General features: G+C 39.0%; 2 protein-coding genes across 5 annotated transcripts in view; both read right to left on the reverse strand.

Moving 5' to 3' along the window:
- Nucleotides 1-13,543, reverse strand: part of EPRS1 (glutamyl-prolyl-tRNA synthetase 1) — a 34,460-nt gene extending 20,917 nt beyond the window's left edge. For 2 of the 4 annotated variants that reach the window (XM_015857170.3, XM_015857168.2), the window contains exons 1-13: nucleotides 13,468-13,543; nucleotides 11,623-11,707; nucleotides 9,048-9,147; nucleotides 6,722-6,878; nucleotides 5,817-5,956; nucleotides 5,569-5,663; nucleotides 4,088-4,214; nucleotides 3,382-3,574; nucleotides 2,486-2,657; nucleotides 1,695-1,928; nucleotides 962-1,046; nucleotides 581-640; nucleotides 269-289 (exon numbers count right to left, since the gene is read on the reverse strand). In XM_015857170.3, coding sequence (XP_015712656.2) covers nucleotides 269-289; nucleotides 581-640; nucleotides 962-1,046; nucleotides 1,695-1,928; nucleotides 2,486-2,657; nucleotides 3,382-3,574; nucleotides 4,088-4,214; nucleotides 5,569-5,663; nucleotides 5,817-5,956; nucleotides 6,722-6,878; nucleotides 9,048-9,147; nucleotides 11,623-11,707; nucleotides 13,468-13,513 — 1,515 coding nt within the window. In that variant the 5' untranslated portion in view covers nucleotides 13,514-13,543. The remainder of the gene's footprint in view (nucleotides 1-268; nucleotides 290-580; nucleotides 641-961; nucleotides 1,047-1,694; nucleotides 1,929-2,485; nucleotides 2,658-3,381; nucleotides 3,575-4,087; nucleotides 4,215-5,568; nucleotides 5,664-5,816; nucleotides 5,957-6,721; nucleotides 6,879-9,047; nucleotides 9,148-11,622; nucleotides 11,708-13,467) is intronic. The other 2 variants (XM_015857171.3, XM_015857169.2) reach the window with 1 other exon arrangement.
- Nucleotides 13,544-16,500: 2,957 nt separating this feature from the next.
- On the reverse strand, nucleotides 16,501-24,713 carry BPNT1 (3'(2'), 5'-bisphosphate nucleotidase 1). Its single transcript, XM_015857178.3, has 9 exons — nucleotides 24,629-24,713; nucleotides 22,512-22,635; nucleotides 21,837-21,941; nucleotides 21,115-21,222; nucleotides 20,544-20,592; nucleotides 19,699-19,790; nucleotides 18,937-19,134; nucleotides 18,027-18,132; nucleotides 16,501-17,127 (listed from the first exon to the last, which is right to left on the reverse strand). Exons 2-9 carry the CDS (start codon nucleotides 22,626-22,628, stop codon nucleotides 16,979-16,981), a joined length of 924 nt encoding a protein of 307 aa, XP_015712664.1. The 5' UTR covers nucleotides 22,629-22,635; nucleotides 24,629-24,713; the 3' UTR covers nucleotides 16,501-16,978.
- Nucleotides 24,714-24,757: the final 44 nt, after the last annotated feature.

A 24,757-nucleotide genomic window follows, 5' to 3' on the forward strand; every position in this document is an offset into this window, starting at 1 on the left:
CAGTATACCCAGCATCTTAAGACTTCTGCCACCAAAAGGAAAAGCTGCCAACAATTTGAGTAAGATTTATGTTTTCATTAACAAATAAGCCAAACAAGAAATGGGCAGCATTTTAAAGCCAGGAATAATGCATTTTCAGTGGGTTTGTAGAGCTCCTGTTATATAAGCAAATATGACTGTGCTATGAAGCTGCAAAAATGATAGCTTGTACTATGCACGCTTACAGCACTGTAAGCTATGTGCTAAGGTAAAAAGCTTTAAGTAATACCTTCTTACAGATAGCTCGCAGCTTGAAAGCAGAAAAATGAAATGCAGTTTTCATATCAGATTTACATATATCAGTATCTTTCCACATACTACTAAGTAAGGCAAGTAAGTATTGGTATAGGACAATCAATAGGATTAGAAGTAACTCAGGTGAAAAACAGCAAGGGACATTCCATTTTCCTGAAAGTGTGCCAAAATGATGCAACATATTGCAACCGCTACTTGTTGTAATAAGCACTCCAATGAATACTGGATTCTCTACATATTCCAGACAGGATATCAGGAGTAGCATCAAATTCAAGTAGAAGCATACCTTTTTGTTGAAGGACCAAATTTTATCCCACTCCATATTGACGACAGATCGAGAGGAGCCCTGGAAGATTTAAAAAAGAAAAACACAACAAAAAACACAAGTGCGTATAAACCAGCTACCACACTCATGTCAAATAAAGCCCTCTAATGGCTACAAACCCTCTATCTGCATTTATCAAAACAACTCAGAAAAGCACTTTTGAGCTTGCAAAGCAAGAAGAAACCTGCTACTGCATTTTTCTCAGACACATTGAAGGAGTACAAAAGAATACAGTGAATCTTCAAAAGAAACCTCACAATCACAAGTAATTTAAATGAAACTTTATGAAAACTTGTCCTTACTATATGAGACTCAAAGAATTAGAAAAGAAGAAATACCCACCTGAGCAGCAATGAACTGTTTTAGCCCTTCAACTGTCATGCCTCTTCTCAGGACACCACGCACAGTGGGAAACCTTGGGTCATCCCTAGTAGAAAAAAGAAGTTTTATCAGTATCACATGCTAAGTTCTACATATTAGATTGCTCAGAAAGTTTAATACTGTTACATGTGAAAGGCACAGCTTCAATGTATTTTATTTCTGTGAATGAAGAGCTAGATGAGAAGATTTAACTGAAAAGGCTGAGGGAGAAGTGGCCCTTTTCTTATGTCTATTCTACCTTCAGTCTCTCAAAAACTACTCATTCTTTTTAGGAAAACACTTAAAACTACCAGGCCACCAAGAATCCTTTATCTCCTGCAGACATCCATTTAATCAAAAAAATAACATAAGCACATAAAGAAGTGGGGGGACAAGAGGAAGCACGTTTTCTGGCACTGCTCAGGAAAGTGTCTGATAACTCGTGTAAGTAGCACCTGAAGCAAGAGCCAAAGCCCAGAAATAAGATCCTATAGTAAACATGAAATATATGAACATGTAAGTATACAGCTACCATAGCACAGTAAGCAGACACACTGTGCATTCAGAAGTCACCCTGATTAATCTGCATTCCCAAATTCCATATAAACATTCATTCATGCTGCTTTGATGCTTAAGCACACTGACCAAAACAGAAAGAGGTGCATCAGTGCAAATATCTAAAATAACAATGCTGAGCTACAAATGAGTAACGTACCATCCATCCACAAGCCCTTCATTGACAAACCATGTAAGTTTTCTTTTGGACAGCACAGTGTTGTTGAGGTTTAGCCTGCTGTATTCCCATATGTACGGCTTCCTTATGCCCAGTGCCTCAATGATCCAGTAGAACTGTTCATCCCTGTCATGGTATTCCGTTGTTCTAAGTGCATGTGTGACACCTTCAATACTGTCAACGATGGGGCAGGCAAAGTCATATGTGGGATAAACCCTTGAAAATAAGAAACCTCGGTTAGCAAGGCAGAAGAGCAAAACACTTTCCTCACATTTAAACCTCAAAATAAAGCATCGTTAATATTTAGACACTATAAACTTTAATAGTCTATGATATGAAAATCTACAGATCAAGCCTTCTTCAAAAAAGCATACAGACAACACAGGAAGTGAGAAGCTATCATATTTAAAACAAAATCCCTACACAAAGGAATTGCTTTACTGTTATACACACATTAAAATCGAATTTCCAAAACAAGGGTTGTATGGCTGGTAGCAGAGGCCTCAAATAAGCAGCAAACCACAGCCCCCAGCAACTTCTCTGACAGATGGTGTATTTATGGACCAAAACTGAAATATTCACTGCTGGCTAAGACAACTAACAAACAGGTTTTAAAAAGCATCTGTAAAGCTCCTGACAGTAAAAAGACTCATTACATTTTCTGACTGAAAAATGCAAACAGATCCCAGGCATTAAAATAAGTTTACCAGGGAATGGTAAATGCCCTGAAAAAAGCAAAGAAATCACAGGTCACACAAAGAAATTGAACGTACTTGTAGGTAGTTCCTGTACGTGGGTGAGGCTGGTTTTTACAACGATAAAGAGTTGGATCCCTCATACATCCATTGTTACTATTCATATCTATTTTTGCTCGTAGACAACAAGTCTGTCCATACTCCGTTCCCTTTTTCATTTCTTCCCACATTTGTAGATTCTTGTTAACACCTAAAAATAATAAAAACAATTTTCTAAGGTATTTTGAATTTGATACAGAACTACACTCTACCACTGCAGCAACAAAAAGCAATGTCACCCCCTCTTCAGATACATTTTGTTTTGCATTTTTTTATAACTTGGTGATGAATTTATACATACACAAGTTTCCTGCACCTGTCTAAATGTACAGTTATTCCAGCCATGCAGAATAAAGCACTAAACATTTGTGAGTAATAGCAGATGAAAAGCCTGGGAAAGAGAAGGCTCTGGGGTGACCTTGTAGCCTTATAGTCTTCTGATACTTAAAGAGGGCTTATAGAAAAGATGGGGAGGGACTCTTTAACATGTAGTGTTAGGTTAGGACAAGGACTAATGATTTTTAAAAAGTGTAGATTTTCATTAGATACAAGGAAGAAATTCTTTATTCACAGTGTAGTGGCTGACCAGAGAAGCTGTGGATGCCCTATTGCTGGAGGCATTTGAGGCTCGGCAGGATGGAGCCATGGGCAGCCTGATCCAGTGGGAGGTGTCTCCACCCATAGCAGGAGGATTGGAACAGGTGATCTTTAAGGTCCCTTTCAAACCAAACTACTTTATGTTCTATGACTTCCTAGTTCCAATAAGGACCTTAGAGTGACACAATCAGTTACCTCATTTACCTTTTAATAAAAACCAAGCTGTGATGCCAAATTACAACAACACAAAACTAAACAGGAAGCTTGAAATATCTTACAGTTATTTCTGTGTTTAGATTCCGTTCTTTGCTCACGCTCTGCTTTCATTTGTTCTGCAGGAGTATCATCCACATATGCCTTCCCTTCTTGAATAAGCTGCTCAGCGTATTTCATTATTGTTTCAAAGTGATCTGAGGTATATGTAAATTGATCTGGTTTGATGTGCAGCATTGCGACATCTTCAAGAATAACCTGCAAAGTGTGGAATTGTCTACTGTGATATTCTAGAAAGTTAATTTTCTTCAACCTCTATCCTCACCATGCCAGACTAGGTGCTCTAGCACTCCACAGTTCAGGAAGGATGATCAATAAAATAATACAAGCATGAAAGAAAAAGGAGGTAAGCACTTACTGATTCAAAGCCTATGATTATATCAGATCAGGTTTAGACAACATCAAAAAAGGGGGAGAATAAAGAGATGAAAATTGAAACAAACTACTACTTACAGACCAATAGTACTTATAAAATGAAAACAAGTATTATGGGAGTTGCGTATCTACAGACATGATGGGGAAAGGAAAGAAGCAACCAATAAAAGGATTTCATTAAAAATGATGGAAATTTCTTCCAAGCATAAATCTTACGTTTAATACTGATGCCTTAAATATCAAGCGCAAAGAAGAGCATAGAACAACAGGTCTCTATGTAATTTACCTTTAAATTAGTTTAATACAGTGAATGACTTGTCTGTTCCCTCATCATACCTTTTCAAAGTCTTCTTTCTCTTTTTCAGGATTTGTGTCATCAAACCTCATGATAAGTTTTCCTTTGAAGTTTACTTGGTAGTGCTGATTTAGCAGAGCAGCTTTGGCATGACCGATATGCAGGTATCTAAAAAGAAAGAAAATCATCACCGCTCTAGTTAGACTTCTGTATTTGTGAAAGAAAGATAAGAAACAGAAAGCAATAGCTAAGTCAAACAAATAATGAAAACACATCAGGATCTGGTGCATTTATATAAGTAGGTTATGCTTTTTTCTACCATAAAAATACCAGATAATTGTTAAAACGTGACTTATTAACTGTCACTATGTGTATAAAAATAGGACTTGAATTATTTCCAGTTTTATAGACTAACTTAAACTGATGGAGTTGATAACATTAAGTAGTTTCTAACAGATAATCTGTACTTATCACATTCAGAAGACTGGAATTTTCTAAAACAGTGGATGCTTTTCATTTTAACGTGAACTAAAAAGTTATTGTTGATGTAAACCTAATTTAATAAACGAATATTAATTCCAAAAGTCTAAAAATATACATGCTTCTAAAGAAATCATCTATGCTACATACACAGTACTTAATTCCTAATACTTTAAATGATGGTTTATACATGAATTCCAGAGTAAGAAACATAGGCACAGAAATAACATGATGCTGAACAGACGGTTTACTGAAGAAAGGCAGTAATGGAAATTTTAAAGCTTATCAAGCATCTCTAAAAGAAATAGGAAAAAAAAAAGCTGAAAGTTTTATTTATGAAATTAGTTATGCCTTTTTTTAAAATTCTCTTTGTTTTGATTGATAAAAGTTTCACTTACTAAGTGAGTAATGTACATATGTTTGCTGAATAGAACATTTCTATACTCCTACTGATTTCTGACTGCATCTGCATTAACTACATTGGCATTTAAGATGCTGTAATATATGTGGATCAACCGACCAAAGAAGTTGTCAGTGAGATTGATAACATCTCTGATTTTCGGTCTTTATGAGTTTGTACCTCAGATTACATTTAATCTGATCCCCTGAGACAACGGTCTCAATTATATATCTATTGTAAAGTTTCCTAAGGGGATGTTATCCCATACACCTTTCTCTTCCCAAATTTAAGCTTCCTGATGAAGCACTGAGCATTGTGCACCCAACTCATGAAGACTGTATTCACTCATCACAGCTTCTGTTCGCACGTCTCCATTATCCATGCAAATCCCTTCCGCTTCTCCTCCCACAGCTGAGCACATTAAAAAACCACCTCTGTATTTCAAGTCTAGCTAATAACGCAATGAGTCACAGAGAAGTAAACATACAACTCTAATGCAGTCACAGGCAAAACTTTAAATACTCTTTTGACACCAAAGACTTGTCTGATATGCTGATGCGCATCCTCACCAAAGCACACTTTCGGTTTTCCTGAAAATAAAAATGAAAAATAGAAACTTCTCAAAGCATTTATGCTTCTTACCCGCTTGCTTCAGGAGGAAACCGTACAATGACCTTTCCCATCTCTGCACCAGGAAGTTCAACAAACTTCCCAACATCCGCTTTCTTTTCAGTTGCCTTGAAAATTAATGGAGATTATAATTACAGATCACGTTAGCTGAATGAGCAAGAATAAGACTGATTCCTTCCAATTTCCTAACTTGAAGACATTCCTTATAGTGCATTCATAAACTAAAGTCACTATCCCCAGACAATGTGAGTAAAGCTTACCATTTTGACCTTTGGAGTGCCAGAAGCCCACTTGGCTCCTACAGACTGAAAAGCTTGTTGTACATCAAGGAAGCCATACCATCGTTTTGCATGGATAGGAGCATTATTTTGCTGTATTTGCTCTTGCCAGACGTTATTAGCTGTTAGGAAACCAAATTTTCAAGCTATTGAATTATTAAAATGGAAAGACTACCAACTGCAATCTTTAAGATCAGTACAAGATTATAGTTTTTAATAACCTACTTATTCTCTGTTCTGAAAGGGGATACAAGTAATCACAAAGCAAATTAAACAAACAAACTCCCTCCAAACTTAGAACATAATGCATTCTTCTTCAATTCAAGAAACAGAAGAGGTGGGGGGACTAGACAACATTAAGTTTTCTTTTTATCACCTAACTCAAAATTAGTAAACAAGAGGTTTTTCTTCCAAAAATAGAAATAAAAGATATCTTTCTAATAGGTCTATTTTTGATGTTTTCCAAGCTTTCTCCAAAGAGAAGCACATACCAGTACTAGCACTTATTTTTGAGGGCTCACTTCCCAAAATCTAATGTTGAAGGAGTAACTTCACTAAAAGGATTCCAGTGGGAATAGGTGGAAAACTGACATAAATGGACTAATTTCAGATTTCTCCTAAGAGATCGAACTTTGAAAAATTACTGAAAGATGTCAACATATGCTAGAAATATGACCATCCGTAAACACAACATGTAAAGTTTCACACAGAACAATTCTAAGCCATACTACTCCCATCAGTGATGCACAGGACAAAGCAGTGTGAACAGCAGTACAGAGTCTGGCATACAGCTAAGAACTGCTACTAGCAACGACAGGAAGAGAAATTTGAGAACTCCTCGCATGCTATGATAACAAACCAATGAAAAGAAGAACATATACCAATACCTCTTAGGACAGCCCAGACACACACATCAGCAAGACTTAGAGAGTTTCCAACCAAGTAGGTTCTCAGTGATAGGCAGTGGTTGAGCTCTTGGACTGCTGAAAGAAACTGTTTGGCAGTAGATAACTTCGTAGCGCTAAACTCTAGCCAGTGGTCAATCTAGTTTTAAGAAACATAAGATATTCAAAGTTAGTAAAGCAATGAGAAATTAATAAAAAATCTGAATCTTCACTTAACAGCTGAGCAGAAAATATGAACTAGAATATCAGTATTAAATACTTAGGACATTAAATCACAAAGGATGCTTAAAGAATCTTAAAAATCAAGTACACTTATCCAGAATTACATTACACAATTAAATTCAGCTTCTTCCCTCAGGATGTTTTCAAACCGTTGAAACTATACAGACTTCACTGAAACTATTCCCACCAGAAAAAATACCAGTTCTTGGGCATTTATTTCATCACACACAGTATACAATAACAGGTGTCCTTCAACTGTTTAGGTATAACATTTGAGCTTCATTCAATCTTTCTAGTACCACTACTGGATAAGTAAGTCATTTTCCCCTATCTTCTCTGCCTTAGACTCTTATAGCTTTGAAGAAACCAAATCCCTTACCCTACCCAATTTCCCTTCCCTCTCTCCTGCAAAAGTCTTTTCTTACAGAAAGAAATACAACTTGCTTCATGCATTTATAAAAGACAATAACAATCAGGCCCTTGGTTGATCCGTAGCTCTGCCTATAAATGAAATCTTTCAATTCTGTAAGAGATCAAATGTATTTTATACATATAACTTCAAAACACATGTTTTCCTCAGAAAATTTAAGTAGCCACAAGATTTTATAACTTGTTTTTAGTGCCTCACAAGGAAAACACTACGATAACACTTCCTTCAGACCAGCTGCATGGGATGAAGGTTTCTACTAGCTCCAAACAGTTGTATAAAAGAGAGAGTTGAGTACTTCAGTTTCCTCCCCACATCTCGGAGGATACCAATCTTAGTTCACCTGCTAGTTTCAGTCATCAACTTAAGATTAATCTGGACTCAGGAAGAACTGCATCTCATTTTGTATCATATCCACAATTTATGACGTCTTTGTAATTTGTATAAGGAAATGATGACCAAGAAGTTCCCTCCTTGGCATAAAGAATTTTGGTGCTTTCATGGCACCACTAGGGAAGTGCCCTATGGGATGCAGGACTTTATACAACAGAACATCTCATCACTGTGGCAAGGTACTCAACCCAGAAGGCATTTACCTTGGATCTCAAGAACTGAATGAAATCAGGTTGAGTTTTGTCCATCACATCAAGCAATAAATCATAAGCTCTGTGCACAGTGGCATATTTTGCCATTAGCTTCAACATTATTTTCTGTTAGTTGCTGAAGGTTATTGTAATACAGTGTTCCTTCATATTATACTGAAGGAGTAACTGATACACAGGAGTAAGTGATGGCAACAGAGCAGCAGAGAGTGAAGAGAGAAACCCACCCCTAGAGGCATTCAAGGCAAGGCTGAATGTGGCACTGGGCAGCCTGGTATAGTGGCTGGTGACCCTGCCCATGGCAGTGTGATTGAAACTAGATGATCTTGGAGCACCTCTCCTATGAAGAAAGGTTGAGGGAACTGGGCTTGTTTAGCTTGAAGAAAAGAAGGCATCAGGGAAATTTCACTGTGGCCTTCCAATACTTGAAGGGAGCATATAAACAGGAGGTGGGTACATCTTTTTACAAAGATGAATAGTAATAGGACAAGGGGGAATGGTTTTAAACTAAGACAGGGAGGTTTAGGTTAGATATTAGGAGGAAGTTCTTTGCTCAGAGGGTGGTGACACACTGGAACAGGTTGCCCAGGGAGGTTGTGGATGCTGAATGTAGCTCTGGGTAGCCTGGTCTGGTGGTTGGTGACCCTGAACATAGCAGGGGTGTTGAAACTGGATGATCATTGTGGTCCTTTTCAACCCAGGCCATTCTGTGATTCTATGAACCACAGTCACGATCTTCTAACCTGAACTATTCTGTATTAGTGAGCAGTTTAGGAGTAGCTGCTGTGGGGGGTAGGAAATGGCAACTCTTTCCAAGATCAGATTTGACTCTTCTTTATAAGAAGCTGCAAGCTTAACAAAAACAAAGAAAAAAACCCAAACAACTCAGCATCCCAGATAACTGGAACCTCAGACTAATAATACAACGCACAGCAATGCACAATAAAATGCAGAAATATAAAAAAAGGTCTGCAGAAAGGAATAAATAAAACACTTTGGTCACAGGCAAAAGAGAGAAGGAAATAGAAAAAAAAAGAAAGGCGCAGTTCTTTCTCACCTCAGTGTGTTCGAGAAGATTCGAACCATACAACCCAGCAGAAGCAGCAACTCTAGCCAGGTAACGAACTATTGAATTCACATTGGTAAATGAAACATGCCTGAAAAAAATATACAAAATAAAGGTATATTAAATTACCACATCCAGTTCAATTTCACCTGTACATGCCGTTGAAAATGTGTAACACTTTATCTCTACAGTCTAGCACAGGTGTAGTTCACAAAATAATAGCTCCAAATGCTTCTAAACAAGCACTGACATCAACAAGGAGTTCCTGTGAGTGTTCTGTTCCTCTCATTTTAATTGGCTGAATGCTACACTTCAATTTGTCTGAACAATGTTTGTTTCTGTCTGGTACTGGTTTCCTCACAAACAAGTTATCTACCTCCTGCTGCACGTATTTCATCCTTTCTAAACTTAAGGGGAATTTTTGATAGCACAGAAAAAGTCTTGCAAAGATCAGTTGAAGCCCTTAACAAGAAATAAAAGGCTCCTTGATGCAGTACTAATTATAACGAGTCCCATTTCCAATACAAATGGATCAGACAGTCACACTAGGTCAAATGCACTAAAAATCGAAGGGACATAGCTTATTTGTGAGGTTTTCTTTGCTTCTAGCTTTTCAAACTCCTGGCATCCACTGTTAAGATCTTTAAATTGTTATTAAAAACAAGACCTATGGGGGAAGGGAGTTATTATATGCAAAATATGTCCTGTTGTCATTGCATCGTGCTGCCAGACTTGAAAGAAACTTCTGCAGGGAAACAAGACATCTCCAATATATTCACATCTACAGAAAGTTTGTGAAATAAGTTTTTGTTTTCACTAGTTCATACTAAAACAAACGCCCCCGATTACTTAAGCAAACCATTGCAACTATTGGTTTGACTCCCCCCAAAATAATAATAACAATAAAATGTAAAAAATCAAGGTCTGGAATATCCCAAGTGAATTTCAAGTCATGCCAGAATAAGATGGCTTCAGCAGAATTGATGCCATGAAATCCATTTACCAGAAGCATTACTTGGGATCTGAGTTCAGCTGATGCTTCTCAAGTTACAGATATACTTTTAACAGACTTTAAAATAGAGAATCAATTTTTTTTTTTAATGATTGTACAAGAGAAAATTAATGCAATATTGAGGTTTGGAATAACTTTTTACACATAATCCAATACCAGAAAAAGAGATGCAAAATGCACAAAAAAAAATGCTACCTGATGGAACCGTGAATCTAGATCTTATTCACCTGGGACCAAGGAGCAGAAGAGCTTTAGCTTTCCATTTCAAACCCTTTCTTAACAGCTAAAATGAGTGTTTTTGCAATGCAGTTGGACAAAGACATGGCAATATAGAACTATTTAATAAATTGAATGAAATGCAGAAAACAACGTTATTTCATAGCTGCATATACAAATCTATAGTATTCCAACATCATCTTGAAATGACAGCTTCTGTGCACAAGTACATCTCCTGATACACCATAGGGCAAAAGACAACACATAAGAATAGAAATTATAGAGGAAAAAACTCTTATTTGAGTTGAAGCCTAACATTTTAGAGACAGTAGAAAAAGAAACCAATACCACAATGATGATGATTGAAGACTGCCAATCATCCTGTGCTTTGATTTTTTTGTCATAACGTGCACACAGTGACAAGCTCACTCTTTAGGGTTAAAGAGAGTGGAAAAGCTCAGCTGCTGTTAACTTAGAAGGATCTCTGCAACGCAACATAAACATGTTTTGACAGTCACTCTAAAGCCATGCAGAAATACTGGCTTATGCTGCACTGCTGACTTCAAGAGCATTTGCCATGGGAATAACTCAGAATATAAACATGATCTTCCAAAAGCATTTGTGGTTCCCAATCAAGATTTTCAGTAGCTACTCAAAGCTGCAGATAAAATAAATGATTCTGAATTCTAATCAGTATTATCATGCTTTAAGATAAAAATTCAATGTTCATGGGCCAAAATGTGTCTCTTATTGCTGATTCCAGATATCAGAGACACCACTGCTATGTCAGTGGTATTTAAATATTGGGACATCTTCTCATATTATAACCAGACATCTGACATGATACAAAATCTGAGATTACAATGCAGTTTTCCCAAACCAAAAGAAACATTCCTGCATTTCTGATATGCACATGATTCTACAAAGATGTTAAAAATCTCCCACCCCAAACTTGAAAATATTTATTGCAATAACAGCTTTAGTTTTAGAAGGTACATTAGCTTTCTACAGAAATTCATTCACTTATATGCATGAGTGAGCACATAACAATACCACATAAACCTTAAATTTAATTCTATCACATATGTATGAGCACAAGGAATCACGTATACTACTCTTACATAGTACAAAATGTCTAGTATAAAAAAGTCTTACTTTTGATAACTCGTGGTACATTAAAAAAAGGCAAATACCTAAGCAATAGAGTGAGTCAACAGTAATGCAGTCATTAATAAAAGTATTCTTCTCCTACCAGAAAAGGTGACTGTCAATATTACAACCATGTGATTTCTAAAACTGCTGACCCAAAGCAAGAAGAAGAGATGCAAAGTCACTTACTCAGATACGCGAAGGATGGTTTCCTTGCCTTCTTCCACTGAAATTTTGACATCATTCTTCACAAGCTCCACTGTCAGCAGAGCTCCTTTAAAAAACAAGAGACAAACATATTCATCTCTCTTCCAGTAAAAATATCTTTCACAGCAGCAACAGAACAGCTACACTTCTCATCTAATTTGACAAAGCGATTGAAGTGCTCCTTCAAGTAAGACTGCTCAGGAAAGAAATCGATGTTTAATCTCATATGCAGGAGAATTATTCTTGGCAACCCCCTTGGTTTAAAATTGATAATGCCCAGCATACAGTAATCTGCAGTGCGCTCAGCAACTACCAGCAGCAATTCACTGTGCTTCCTAAGGGTACTGTAGAAATTAGTTCTGTCCCTGAGCACATGAAGAGATCATAATCGAACTGTTTCACCTGAAGGGTATCAAAGCATACACCACCACAGCCCTAACAGTATTTTTAACACAATTTAATGTTTATTAAAAGATTTACCAAGAAAGTCTATTCAATACAAACATAGGAAACTTAATCAGGCTCCTCAGAGTAGTTCACCAGTGACAGTGCAGAAATAAAAGATCTTCTAAGGCTATTCACCAACCGGAGGTCAGCTTTGTCCACATCCAAAGCGGCTCAATGCAACCTGCTCAGACCTCAGTGCTCCATAGCACAGTGGAACAGCTTGAACAAAGCACTAAGCTAACGTGGCTGCATTATTTCTGGGCTGGCTCTGCTCCAGACCCAGCCTGCTGAGCTGGAGGAGAGGAGCTTGTGTTCGTGTGCTCTGCTCACAAGCACACAAAGACAGTAAGCTTTGCACAGGCACTACTTCACCGAAGGCATCCAGAGGGCTATGCTGTAGGTCTGGAAGGGCATCTAACCAACCTGCTACTCTCTTAGAATCACAACATCATTATAGTTGGAAAACACCACTAAGTCCATCACACCCAACCCACCTTGCTTGCTAACCCACATCCCTCAGAGCCACATCCACGTTTCTTGAACCCCTCCATGGACAGTGATTCCACCACCTCCCTGTGCAGCCCGTTGTCAGTGCTTCACTGCTCTTCTGGAGAAGAAACTTCTAATATGGAACCTGAAGCCTCGCTGCACGTTTCACCTTCCCTGAGAACAACACAGAGACTGCCCAAAGCCAGCGGTGCGTAAGCTACTAATACGCTGCCCTAAATACAAGTCACAGGAGCTAGAAGCTCCCAGCTCTCAGTGCAAACGCCTTCTGTGGCATTAAGCTTGTGCCAACAGTAAGCCAACGTCCTTCTATCCCTGATGTTATCCACATGTGAAAGTCAGGGTGACACCGCTCACGCAATACATCTGAAAGGCCTGTAAGTATTCTAGTAGCACAGAAACGCCTTGGAAATGACAAGGATTAGACTCGGCGAGCTGTGTAATTAATACTAGGGACATGAATAGCAACCACACGCCTCCCAGCGCAGCCATGATGAGTAGCACGGAGTAGGCAGGAGTGAGATGTGAGCTCAGCCGCCTCGTACAAACGCTGCCAACGTGCTTCGCTCGTAAGATGCAATATTTCTGTCATCACTGCATAATCCACTCAACTAAACCTCCAGTGCCACTTACCACTACAGAAACAAACGCTCCAGAGCCCCTACGCTCGCAGCTCAGACCGTACCGCTGCTTAGGGAGCAAACGAGGGGCACAAGCAGCCCGATGGCAGGCCGGGCAGCGGCTGCCTCTCATCGCCCGCCGGGGAGCGGCCGCTCCGCATGATGCAACGCGGAGGCACCTTGCGCGACCCCAGGCACCCCGAGGGAAGGAGGAGGAGGATGTAGGGAAAGGGAGGGCCCTGGCAGCGCTTACCGAGCGGGGGGCTGCCCGCCTGCACCGTGAGGCTCAGCGCCGCCATCCCCGCCGCCACGCCGGAACCAGAGGAGAGAGCGGAGAGAGGCGGGGCGGGGCGGGCGCCAGCGCGGCGGCAGCTCCACCTCCGGCGGACATGGCGGGCGGGGAGGAGCCGCAGCGTCACTTCCCGCAGCGGGACGGGCCTTGGTTGCTGTTCTACGTTGTGTTTGGGCCTTTCTCCAAAGCTTTGTTGGAGTTATCCGCCAGCTTGCTTAGGGTTGGGCTCCGACGGGAGCACAGGGGTCTGCTGCCGCTTTTGTGTCGCGTAACCAAGTAAAAAAGAGCGCACAATCATCGGATCATTAAGATTGGAGTGTCCGATCATCAAGCCATCACTGCCACATCTCCACAGTTCTTCAGACCTCCAGGGATGGATGGTGACTCCACCAGGTCCAGGCAGCTTGTGCCAGTGCCTCACTGCTCTTTCAGAACAGAATCACATACAGTTCACCCTGTTCTCTTACAGTTACATTTCTCACATACATGCCTAGAAGTGGATCAGTCTGGTCTCAGAATTAATTACAAAACTACTGCGCAAGCAGTTCCCTGCAGGATGCAGGCTCTGGCTCACCCTGTTGCAAGGACATTGCAGTGTCCCTGTGCTTTTTTTTTACCCACTGTGTTTTACATCACCGATTTGCTGGCAGAAGAGCTCTCAGATGCATGATTGGTGGAGCATGGCAGTGCTTTAAATGATTTAAATCATTCTACATCTCATTTGAAATTGTTTCACAAACTCACGTACCAATTTCTAAGTGAATACTAAAGTAGCCAAGAATCCTGAAGGGATGAGAATTACAGGATCATAGAAATCATTAAGGCTGGAAAAGACCTCTAAGCTCACCGAGTCGGACCAACCCATCCCCACTAACCACATCCCTCAGTGTCACACCTCCATGTTTCTTGAAGACCTCCAGGGACAGTGACTTCCATCACCCCCCCCGGGCATCCTGTGTCACTGCATTATCAGTCTTCATGAGGAGAAATTTCTCCTAACATCCAACCTGAGCTGAAATTTAATCTGTACTTGCTAGGTGGTTCATACCTTAGTCACAATCAGCCTGTGGAATGACTAAAGTTCTAAGGAGCCAAAGTATGAGGAAGGCTCTAATTAAAACAGGCTGAATCTGTCTAACGTGCTCTTACTAGTCATACACTTAAAGAAAAAGAAGACAGGTAGGCTGTAGATGAAAGGATTAGAAGCATGTGTTGTTCCTGTGTATGCAGCTTGTAGTGTAATTACAGCATCATAGGCCGGATGATGATAGGGCAAGCTAAAAGTGATAGTCTTGCTAATGTATCTGTGAACATTGTAAGGAAAAGCTGTGCGCATTGAGGAAAGAGCTTCCCCAGTTCCTTTCCCATGTTTGCACATGAGGAGACTGGGAACTCTTCAGCAAGAGTTATTCATATCATCTGGCATTAAGATGTTCCTGCTTGCTTTAAGCCAGCAAGCCCTAAGAATGAACAAAGCAAGCCTGGAGATACTGCAATGAATTCAGGTGGAAAGAACTGAATCCAAAGATTCTCGTATGCAGTTTGAAAGGTAAATCAGAGGTGTTAAATACAAGAAATATGCATAACTTCACCACCATTGAAAACTGAATTCTGAAATTTTCAGCTGTATGGAAAATGGTATATATATGGTATATATATATTTATATTACAGCTCAGAGCTAACTTGAAGACCCAGAGTGTTGCTATTAAGAGGACTTCGAAGGGATCTGGCTACTTTGCACTTCATAGTGTCAGCAGGAGTTAAAGAAAACAAGTCATGCTGGAAGGACTTGGGCATTCAGGCATTAAGTAAGCAAGGACAGAGTTCAGGCACCCTGCCTAATACCACAGTCCTGTGAGCTTGACAGATGCCACTTTTCTATCCACATAGAGAAGAAAACAGCTGTGTAGTCCATTGGAACTGGCAGCTTCTCATGGCATGCCTCAGTATGAGTCACAGTCATTAATTAATGGAAGTGGCATTCTTCTTCTCTGCTTTCAAAATAACAAAGGACTCTTTAAGCTGGCAGCTTGACAGTTCAGGTTACAAATAGCTGTTCAGCAAAACTAAGCCATTATCTCTAAAAGAAAATCTTATGTTTCCTCTGGTTAAGCTCAGTCTGCTGTCTCTTCCTGAGAGACAGCTGGATGACAGTAGCCTAATGAAGAATTGCCCTTGGATTCTTTGGGCCCAGAAAGTGTTTTTAAGTGTTTGGATCTGTTTAAAACTTTAGAATTTGGTAAGCAATCTTTGTTCCTCCGTTTATGTCTAGAAGCACATTGTATTACATATCTCTTTTGGGTGCAAGTAAAGATCTTGAGGCATTAAGAAAATCCAATAGCCTTACAGTATGATGGCAGCAAGTCAGAAATGGGGGATGGGAGGAAATACAACACAGTGCTGTTTCAGTTACACTTCAAAGCTATTTCAAAGAAGTCATTTCAGTAACTGGATGTCTTCAAGCTGCTCCCTGCACATAAGTCCTTCTGTACTTAAGTTTCCTACTGCTACACTGAGAAAAGAGCATCTCTATTTGCATGTAACTTCACCTTGGTTGACACATAGCTTGAACTGATTGAAAGATGGTCATTCAAGAAGTGAGAGCAGGCAGAGGAGGAGTTTAATAGACTCAGTAAGTAAAATAAAGTACATCATCCTAAAATAGTCTGATGAAATGATTACTATCAACTGCCTAAAGCTCAATGAATCATATGCTGTAAAAATGGCTTTTAAATAGCTAAATCAGTTTGAAACTAAGAAACGCATAGAAACCCCTAGAACTAGCTTAAAACTACTACAGTTTTGCTATAGAGATCCACAGTGTACACTAAATGCTGCTACACATACATGATAGAAGTCCTGCAAGAAATAACTTGCCTTAGAAATTTTGTGTATTTAAAGAGGAATCTTGGTTTATAACTATAAGGGAAGCCAAACGAAAACCAAACTAACCTTCATTCTCAAATACATGCATAATAAAGATCACATTTCACTTTTAAGAATCAAAACCATCCACTTTTATTATAAATGTGATCATCCATCCATTCAACTTCCTACCCCATTTGTATTTAACACAACAAAATCTTGTTGAGTAAATATGAGAAAAAACACCAAACAAAATTTGGTAGGTAAGTTAAAATGAATTTGTGCCCTGAATACTCAGATGACTTTTGGATTATATTGTTATGATTAACAGTACATTAACCACAGTCATGCCACATGGAATGAATACTCTGTTTCCAAAGAACATGGAAAACAAATATTGAAGAAATATAGTTATTATATCATTTGCAAAACAATCGGATCCAACAGCAGACAGTCTGCATGTTATTTAGAAATTATCGAACATCTTAATGTAAGAATTGGGCTCAGATTCCATAAAGCAATTTCAAGCTCAATTATCTTCCTTTCTCAGTTTTTCTACAATCTCACCTTCTCAACTTTCCAGGCCAAGTGAAGATACTTCGTGCTTTAAGGCACAAGAGACTGTTTAACTGTGTTAGGGATACGACTGGCATAATAGTCATAATTTCTCAAAGTGGCAAGGACCCCAGCTGAATTCATGTGTTTTACTTCTTTGTTATATTGAAAGGAGTTTCCGTGGATATCAGTTAGCTTGCCTGCAAAACAAAGAAAAATAATATATATATATATATATATATATTTTCCAGTAAAATGGAGATGGAGAGAAATAATCTAATTTATTAGTACAAGCGATAAAACAAAACAACAAAACCCTCAGTCCTTGAGATACACATACCTGTCTTTAGATATGAAATTTATTCTTCCCTCCCAGTATGTGCACAGTAGCTGATACTAAATAATTAATCAGCTCTATTTCCTCTCAGCAATACTTAAAATTCATTGTTTCTGGAAAACTACAGCTATTACCTATAGAGAAATTAAAATGCTTCCTGTGTAGATCATACACTGGCAGTTGATAGATAGAAAGTAAAATCCTGAGTTCAAGTAAGAGCCAGGGTACTTGTATACCACCAACTCTAATATGCTATAGAAATACCCCTGCTGGTCTTAAATGAGTTTCTGGAAATCACTAAGCAAGAGCAACACAGACCCTTCACAAGCTAATTTAACTTGGAGATACCTGCATAACAAGGAGGCTAAATACAGCACTGTGCTGTCCCAGATTAGTTGTTTTTTTGTGCCTGAGTTAACCTGCTTAAAGCTATCCCAGTTCTGAACACAGTACTGCAGACTACAGAAGAGATAAATAAATGATGCTGTTATGAGGCCCATCATTCTACCCACAGTGGGGGAGTTGCAACTAAATGATCTTTAAGGTCTATCATCCTGCATTTGTTGCCCCTTTGAACTTACTGCTTATTTAAAAGGGCTCAAAGCCCCCTAGTGAATCAAGATCATTTAAAAGTACATAAATACAGTCAATTTTCTTCCAAAACATGTTTTAAAATGTTTTTCTTTCCGTGATAAGCATAAATAACCTATACTGCTGCCATTTCACTTACCTTAGAAAAGACTTCAAATGCTATTAACTTACCTCCCACTGCATGTAAAATAGCTTCAGGTGCACAGGTATCCCACTTCTTGCATCCGGGACTGGCAAATACATAAGCAGAGGCTTTGCCTTCTATGAGTTGAATGACCTGTTATGAATAGAGACAGCAATCGTTTCAATGAATCTAGGATTAGATCAGTTTGTTCTGTATACTTACAGTTAGAAAATGAGATTCTTTCACATATAACTACATATACATATATATACACATATATACATATAAGCCTCTAGAAAGATATACTTTATTACCATTCTAATGATCTATTTTTATGATTGTTATAAATACAAACCAAAGGATGAAAATCTGCTTTTTGTTTCAGAAACAAAATTTCCCATCTTGTGCAAATACCTATAAAGGAAAAATGGAAACTGACTGTGTTTTCTTGGAGCCACTTGAGCCTGTGTATGTGTTGGAGAAAAGACAGGACAGTCTGTTTTTCAGCTGCCAAAAGGAAGTTTTCAAAATAGCAGCATAATAATCTGCATGTAAAGAAGGTTCGCAAAGGGTTTATCACTTTGTGCTGTTCCTATTTAAATCCTTAGATATTTGCTTCTAGATAGTTGGAGCAATAGCCTAACTATGATTAAACTATATTCTCATTTAGTCATTCCAGTCTTGTTATAAGTTTTATTGTATCAAGAAACAGGATACAAATGAAGATGGACCTCAGCCATGACCAGCACAGCCCTTGTTACAAATCTATCTGTACCAAATTTTGACTCCCTACCTCATGGCACACTGAAAGCTATAGGAAGAGAAGTTGTGCTAAGAACAGAGGAGGAAATTCCTTGTATATTCATGCACGTAAACAAATGTTTTCATTCAAAATTCTGTTTCTTTTTCCAAAGATATAACCTCCCAATCAAACCAAAAGACTTCGAGTTTTCATACCTTGTTTCCTGCTCCTCCAACTCTGATAACGCTGTCTGGGTTCAAAGCACTGATACAGTCATTTACCAGACCACTGCCATGCGAACGGGTGGTAACAATGATGTGTTTCCCAGCTGGAGCTTCTGAGAGCTGAAATCCAAAGGCACCTATGCCCAGGACTCCCCAAATTGTTCTGCCCAGTACAGCATCAGCTCCTGCCTATGGAAAGGTCCAGATGATGGTTAACCACAGTGATCAGTGTTTAAAGCACAAATGGAAAAGAGTGGCTAGAGACACTGTTCCATCTTAGGGAGAAATATTATTAACACTGAGATACATTTAAATGGGGGCACTTGAAGTACTCTACAGCTCAGACAGAGGAATCAGAATGCCTCAGCTCTTTCCATCCATGGCAATGATGTGTTGTACAACCTTCAGGAGACTGTTTACTGTTTTCTCATCTGTGAAATTATAGTGATGCACGACATTCTGCTTCCCATGACTGACAAACTAATATCTGCATATTAGTGCAGTACATATGTGACATGTACTATGATACTACACAAGCCTCAAAATGCACTATAACTGTTACTGGGTCCCTGAGATTCAGTTCTTGGAAATAAATATTAAAAACTTAGTGTACCTAAAATAAAAGAATAATTCCTTACGTTACAACATTAACTCAAATACACATTGCTTTCCAGGTGAAAGTTTGCTAACTGGAAATATCACAGAAGAGACAGTTAAAATCACCTAGCACTCTCAAACAAGTCAATTTGATACCTCATAGTTGTAATATGGCTGGTTAATAACTCCTGCTATTGCTTTGCCTCCATAAGCAATTCCAATGAGAACAGTGACATGGTCAAGGAGACCTGTACAGAAATAACATAAAGGTAGTTATGCTTAAAAAAGAGAAAGTATTAAATGAATAAATGAATGAAAGCAAACCTTCAATAAAAGAAATAGCAATTTTATGGCAGTTTTACATCTCTTTCCCTGAAAATGGGGAAAAAATGTAACTAAAAGATTTGATGTTAGTCAGCTAAAAGATGCAGCAGGAAATTAGGGCAAGGCTTTGCCATACATTTTATAAGGTTTTTGTTTGTGTTTTTTTCTTTACTGTGAAGTTTATTTCTATGGACACAAAGTGAGCTTTTCTGCGAATGATTTTTTTCCATAACCTAAAAATAATGATTTGGGGGAGGGTTTTATTTAAGTAGTTTGAAGAGAAGGATGTACATATAATTAAGCGTATGCTTGTATGAAGAAGGATGTACATATAATTAAGCGTATGCTTGTATGAACAGGAGATTTAGTTCTCCAGTTCAAAGTATGTACAAAAATATAAATTTACTTGACTAAAAACTTTTTAAGACAATCTGCCAGCAATTAAATGCAGCCTTTGCTCCCTGAATTGACAAAACCTGGTAGGAACTTGATATATTCAATACCTGTTAGGACTGGGAATGATGGTTAAGAATTTCCATTGCACTTACAAGTACAGAAACAAAACCAGCCTTATGAAGTCATATCGTATGTAACTTCTACCATGAAACAATACACATGTACATAGCACTTTACTGTATTACAGTAATTTCTTGAATCAGCAGAATTGAGAAGCCAACCTTCAGTGTACTCTTTGGTTCCATCCAAAGGATCAACCCATATTACAAGCTGTTAAAAAAATAAAGAACAGCATAAACAAATAACATAGTTAAACATGCAAGGTAAATATATTTATTTTAGTGCTTTTATTTCCTTACAAAAGGAAGGAGATAAATAAACTCAATTTTTTCAGTGAACGATATGACCTCAAACCTACAATATTAGTATTTTATGGAAAATCTAAAAAAAAAATAATGAGAACTTGCTAGCAATTACCTGTTATCATTGATAACAGAAGTTATCAAGGCTTAAATTCAGCATGGAAATGACATTCTCACTTCCAAAGTCAGTTCATTTTAAAAAATTTGAATCAGAAGCAAATTTCCATTTCTCACTGTTGCACGAAGGGATATGCAGTGTTTCCAGCTCTAGTAGTGTGGCACTCATGTCTACATAACTATCATGTATGAGTATCAAACCAAGAAGAGCAACTGGCAACACTGAAATCATTCTTAGTTCTGTCTAAATTTTCAGATTAAATCAAAGCAATATAGAAGAGTGTAAAATACAGAGTCATATGTGTAAAGTTACCTCCTCCTCTTTAATTCCTGTGTACTGAGCAGGACAAGTTTTCTTCAGTATTTCTTCACAGTAGCCATCTTCAATTAATTCCTCACTTACTTCTTCAGGAGGTAGATCCTACAAAAAGGAGTGTCAAAATTAATACAAAAAGTTGCTGCACTCACCTCAATTTGCCTTAGAGCTGTTGATTTGCTTGCAGCTTACTTGACAAAGCTAACGTACTGAAAAATAAGTAGAGGAGTAAGAGAAGGCTCAGGGGAGACCTTATTGCTCTCTATAACTTCCTGAAGGGAGGCTGTAGTGAGCTGGGGGTTGGCCTCTTCTCTCGTGTAATCGGTGATAGAACTAGAGGGAATGGTTTTAAGCTGCGTCAGGGGAGATTCAGGCTGAACATTAGGAAGTATTACTTCTCGGAAAGGGTAGTCAGGCATTGGAATGCACTGCCCAGGGAGGTGGTGGAGTCACCGACCATGGGAGTGTTCAAGAAACATTTGGATGTTGTGTTGAGGAATATGATTTAGCTGGGAAGTATTGGTAATGGTTGGACTAGATGATCTTCTAGGTCTTTTCCAACCTTGATAATTCTGTGATTCTGTGATAAAATGGGATAGATTCCTGGTGTGTTTTGTTATTCCCCTGCAAAGAGATGATTTTCTAAAACCTTGCCAAGTATATTGTGCTGCAAGTTACAGCAAGCTAAATTGTTAGCATGAAACAAATCAGGTACTTACTTCTTCTCCTATGATAGTTGCTCTGGGAAACTTCCGTGTCAGTGAAGCACAAATGCTCATTTGTACCAGTCGGTCAGCTTTGGTCTGCAAGTCATTGGCTCCACTCTATTAAAAGGAGGATAAGAATTCATGTACTTCAAAACATAACAAAAACAGTATAGTGGCTTTCTAGCCTTAATCTTCATGAAATTGCTTATATCTTATTTAGTGACATAAAATTTCTTTATCCAGCTACAGAAATTAACCACAGAAAGGAAATATAGTTAAGTGTTACTTTTTTGCTTTAAGAAATTAAACACTGATTTGTCCTAATCCAAATAACATGGCATAGTACTGTATCCTGTAAAACAGATGTCAGAACATAGGTGTGGAAATCAATGGGAAAGATGCATTATTGTCTATTCTGACGTGCTATGTGAAGCTCACGCTTTGTGAGGGAAATCAGGACAAAATTATGGTTTCTTCTCAGTGTCTGAACATCTTGTAGAAATACCATTTAAAATGCACTTCTCCTCCAATGCTCTTTTAATCCTTTAATTAGGAATAGCTCTCAATTCAAAGAAGTGAAGTTAGGGATTAACTGTATTTCCTTCCCCTGTTGTTAACTTTCAGTAATACCAGTTTGAGTTGTGTCTTGATATGAGAAATGAAATGGAAACAAAGTTAAAGGAATACCTTCTCCACTATCCCCAGATCTCCACCGGCCATTACTTTTCTAACAATTGTTGCTGCTTTTTCTGCAACAGAATACGCAGAGGCAACGACACGCATGAGCAGAGTTGGAGAAGCCATAATGATGCTGAAAAGAAACAAAGAAAACACGCACACTTACAGGGGTTGATAAGGAAGATGTTTTAATTAACATTCCAAGCAGATGCAGTTTGTTTAAGCTGAATAAGAAGGGGAAAGTGAATTACTTTCTGAGAGTTGCAATAGTAAGGTGTGACTTTTAAATACAATTAAGAGGTACATAGGGATATAGTGCTATTTTAGACACAGATTTCTAATATCAACATATTGACACTGGAACTACCTTTCATCACTTTATTTATTTATACGTTTTACCATTCTTCCTATATTTCTTGAACTTCTCTTGATTTCTTTAAGAAAATCTATTATATCTGCATTCCTTTTCTCAACACTATGTCTTGCCATTGCATTGTCTTCTACCTCTGTTCCCCAGAACATTTCAGTGCAATCCATTACACCTTCAGTTCCCAAACTGAGGAATAACTATAGCTGTAGCTAAAGTCCGTTAATCACCATTTCCTCCCAGGTTTTCTCTGCCTTAGGAGTAAGTAGTACTGACAACCATTCTGTATTCTTTAAAGCATAGAACTCATTGCTTTTTAAGTTTTCCTATCCATTCTTCTACTGCTTTTTGAGTTGAGCTCACGTACATGACTTACTTCCAGATAAAACACTTGAGCACAGAGCTAGAAAAAACACAGAGGAAATAATTAATCCCAGAACAGAACATGATAAACATCAGACTTCTGTCAGAGTCACAGACTGTTTGCAGCCTCTGCAGCAAGTATTGCACAAGTCACTGTATAACCATACAACATGGGTCACTATACAACACACCTTCCTTCTTGCTTATCTACTCAGTATAATACAAGGTCTATAATATGATCTACAGCTACTGTATATGATGTGACCACAATTTCACCTCTGCTTAGAGCAAAGGCAAAGAGCAGTGTTAAAGGTAACAAAATCCCAAGTGTGGCAGGTTTTAGAACCTTCTCAGCATTTAGAAACATTAAATGGGTTTCTCTAAAAGTCAAAACTCCGAAGCTGAAAGAATAGACTGACACAGGAACTGCTTTCAGAAAGCACAGTAGCTAACGTTAATTATTATTTACTGCCCATGAATGGGAGCAAAGTGCTTTAGACACATAGAGCAGCCAAGGTCACCACCTTCCCTAATACTGAGCAGCTAACAGAGTGCACAAATGTCACAGCAGCAAAGGGTGCCTTCTGTTTTCACAGAGCCGCATCTCCTGCATGGCACCAGTCCTGGTGTGCCACACTTTGACACACTCTTTCTGATGAGGGCAATTCCAAGCACACATTTCTACACTACATTCGACATTATAACAGCTCACAGAATCACAGAATGACCCAGGTTGGAAGGGACCTCAAGGATCATGTAGTTCCAACCCCCCTGCCTGGCAGGGCCACCAAACATACACCTTTACTAGATCAGGTTGCCCAGGGCCCCGTCCAACCTGTCCTTGAACACCTCCAAGGACGGGGCATCCACAACCTCCCTGGGCAGCCTGTTCCAGGGCCTAACCACTCTCCTAGTAAAGAACTTCCCCCTAACATCCAACCTAAATCTTCCCTCTTTTTAAACTTAAAACTATTTCCCCTAGTCCCGCTATTGTCAGCCCTTTCGAAGAGTTTACTCCCCTCCTGGGAGTAAGTTCCCTTCAGGTATTGAAAGGCTGCAAAAGCTCGCTTTGGACCAACAGGTTTTGGCTTTGACAGAACGTTGGCACCCATTCCCAAGTCAGCACCCATTCCCAAAATCTGAGCAAAGAGAAGCCAGCACTTAAAATCTGAGCGTTATTTTCAAAGCACATTTCGCAGGCAGTACATCCTTTAGCCTAAGCAGGAATATAGCTGAACATAACTGAGTATCGCTGCCAAGTCAGCTCGCTTTTATAGCTGTGCCCTGCAGTTCTAAGCACACACTCCGAGCTGTAAGCGCTGCCACACACCATGACGGCGGCCCTCAACCCAACGGGCGGTTATTTCGGCGGTCCCCGACCCCCAGCCCCGCTCACCTCCACCTTAATGAGGACGCCGATCTCCCTCAGCTCCCAGCAGCTCCGCCACAATCGCGGCTCCCCCCACCTCCTACCAGCACTCCCGGTCCTGCCCCTTCCGCCTCCTACCGGGAAACACCGCCACCA

The sequence above is a fragment of the Coturnix japonica genome, chromosome 3 (assembly GCF_054131305.1).
Source record: "Coturnix japonica strain WE chromosome 3, WE-NBRP24, whole genome shotgun sequence".
Classification (NCBI taxonomy): domain Eukaryota; kingdom Metazoa; phylum Chordata; class Aves; order Galliformes; family Phasianidae; genus Coturnix; species Coturnix japonica.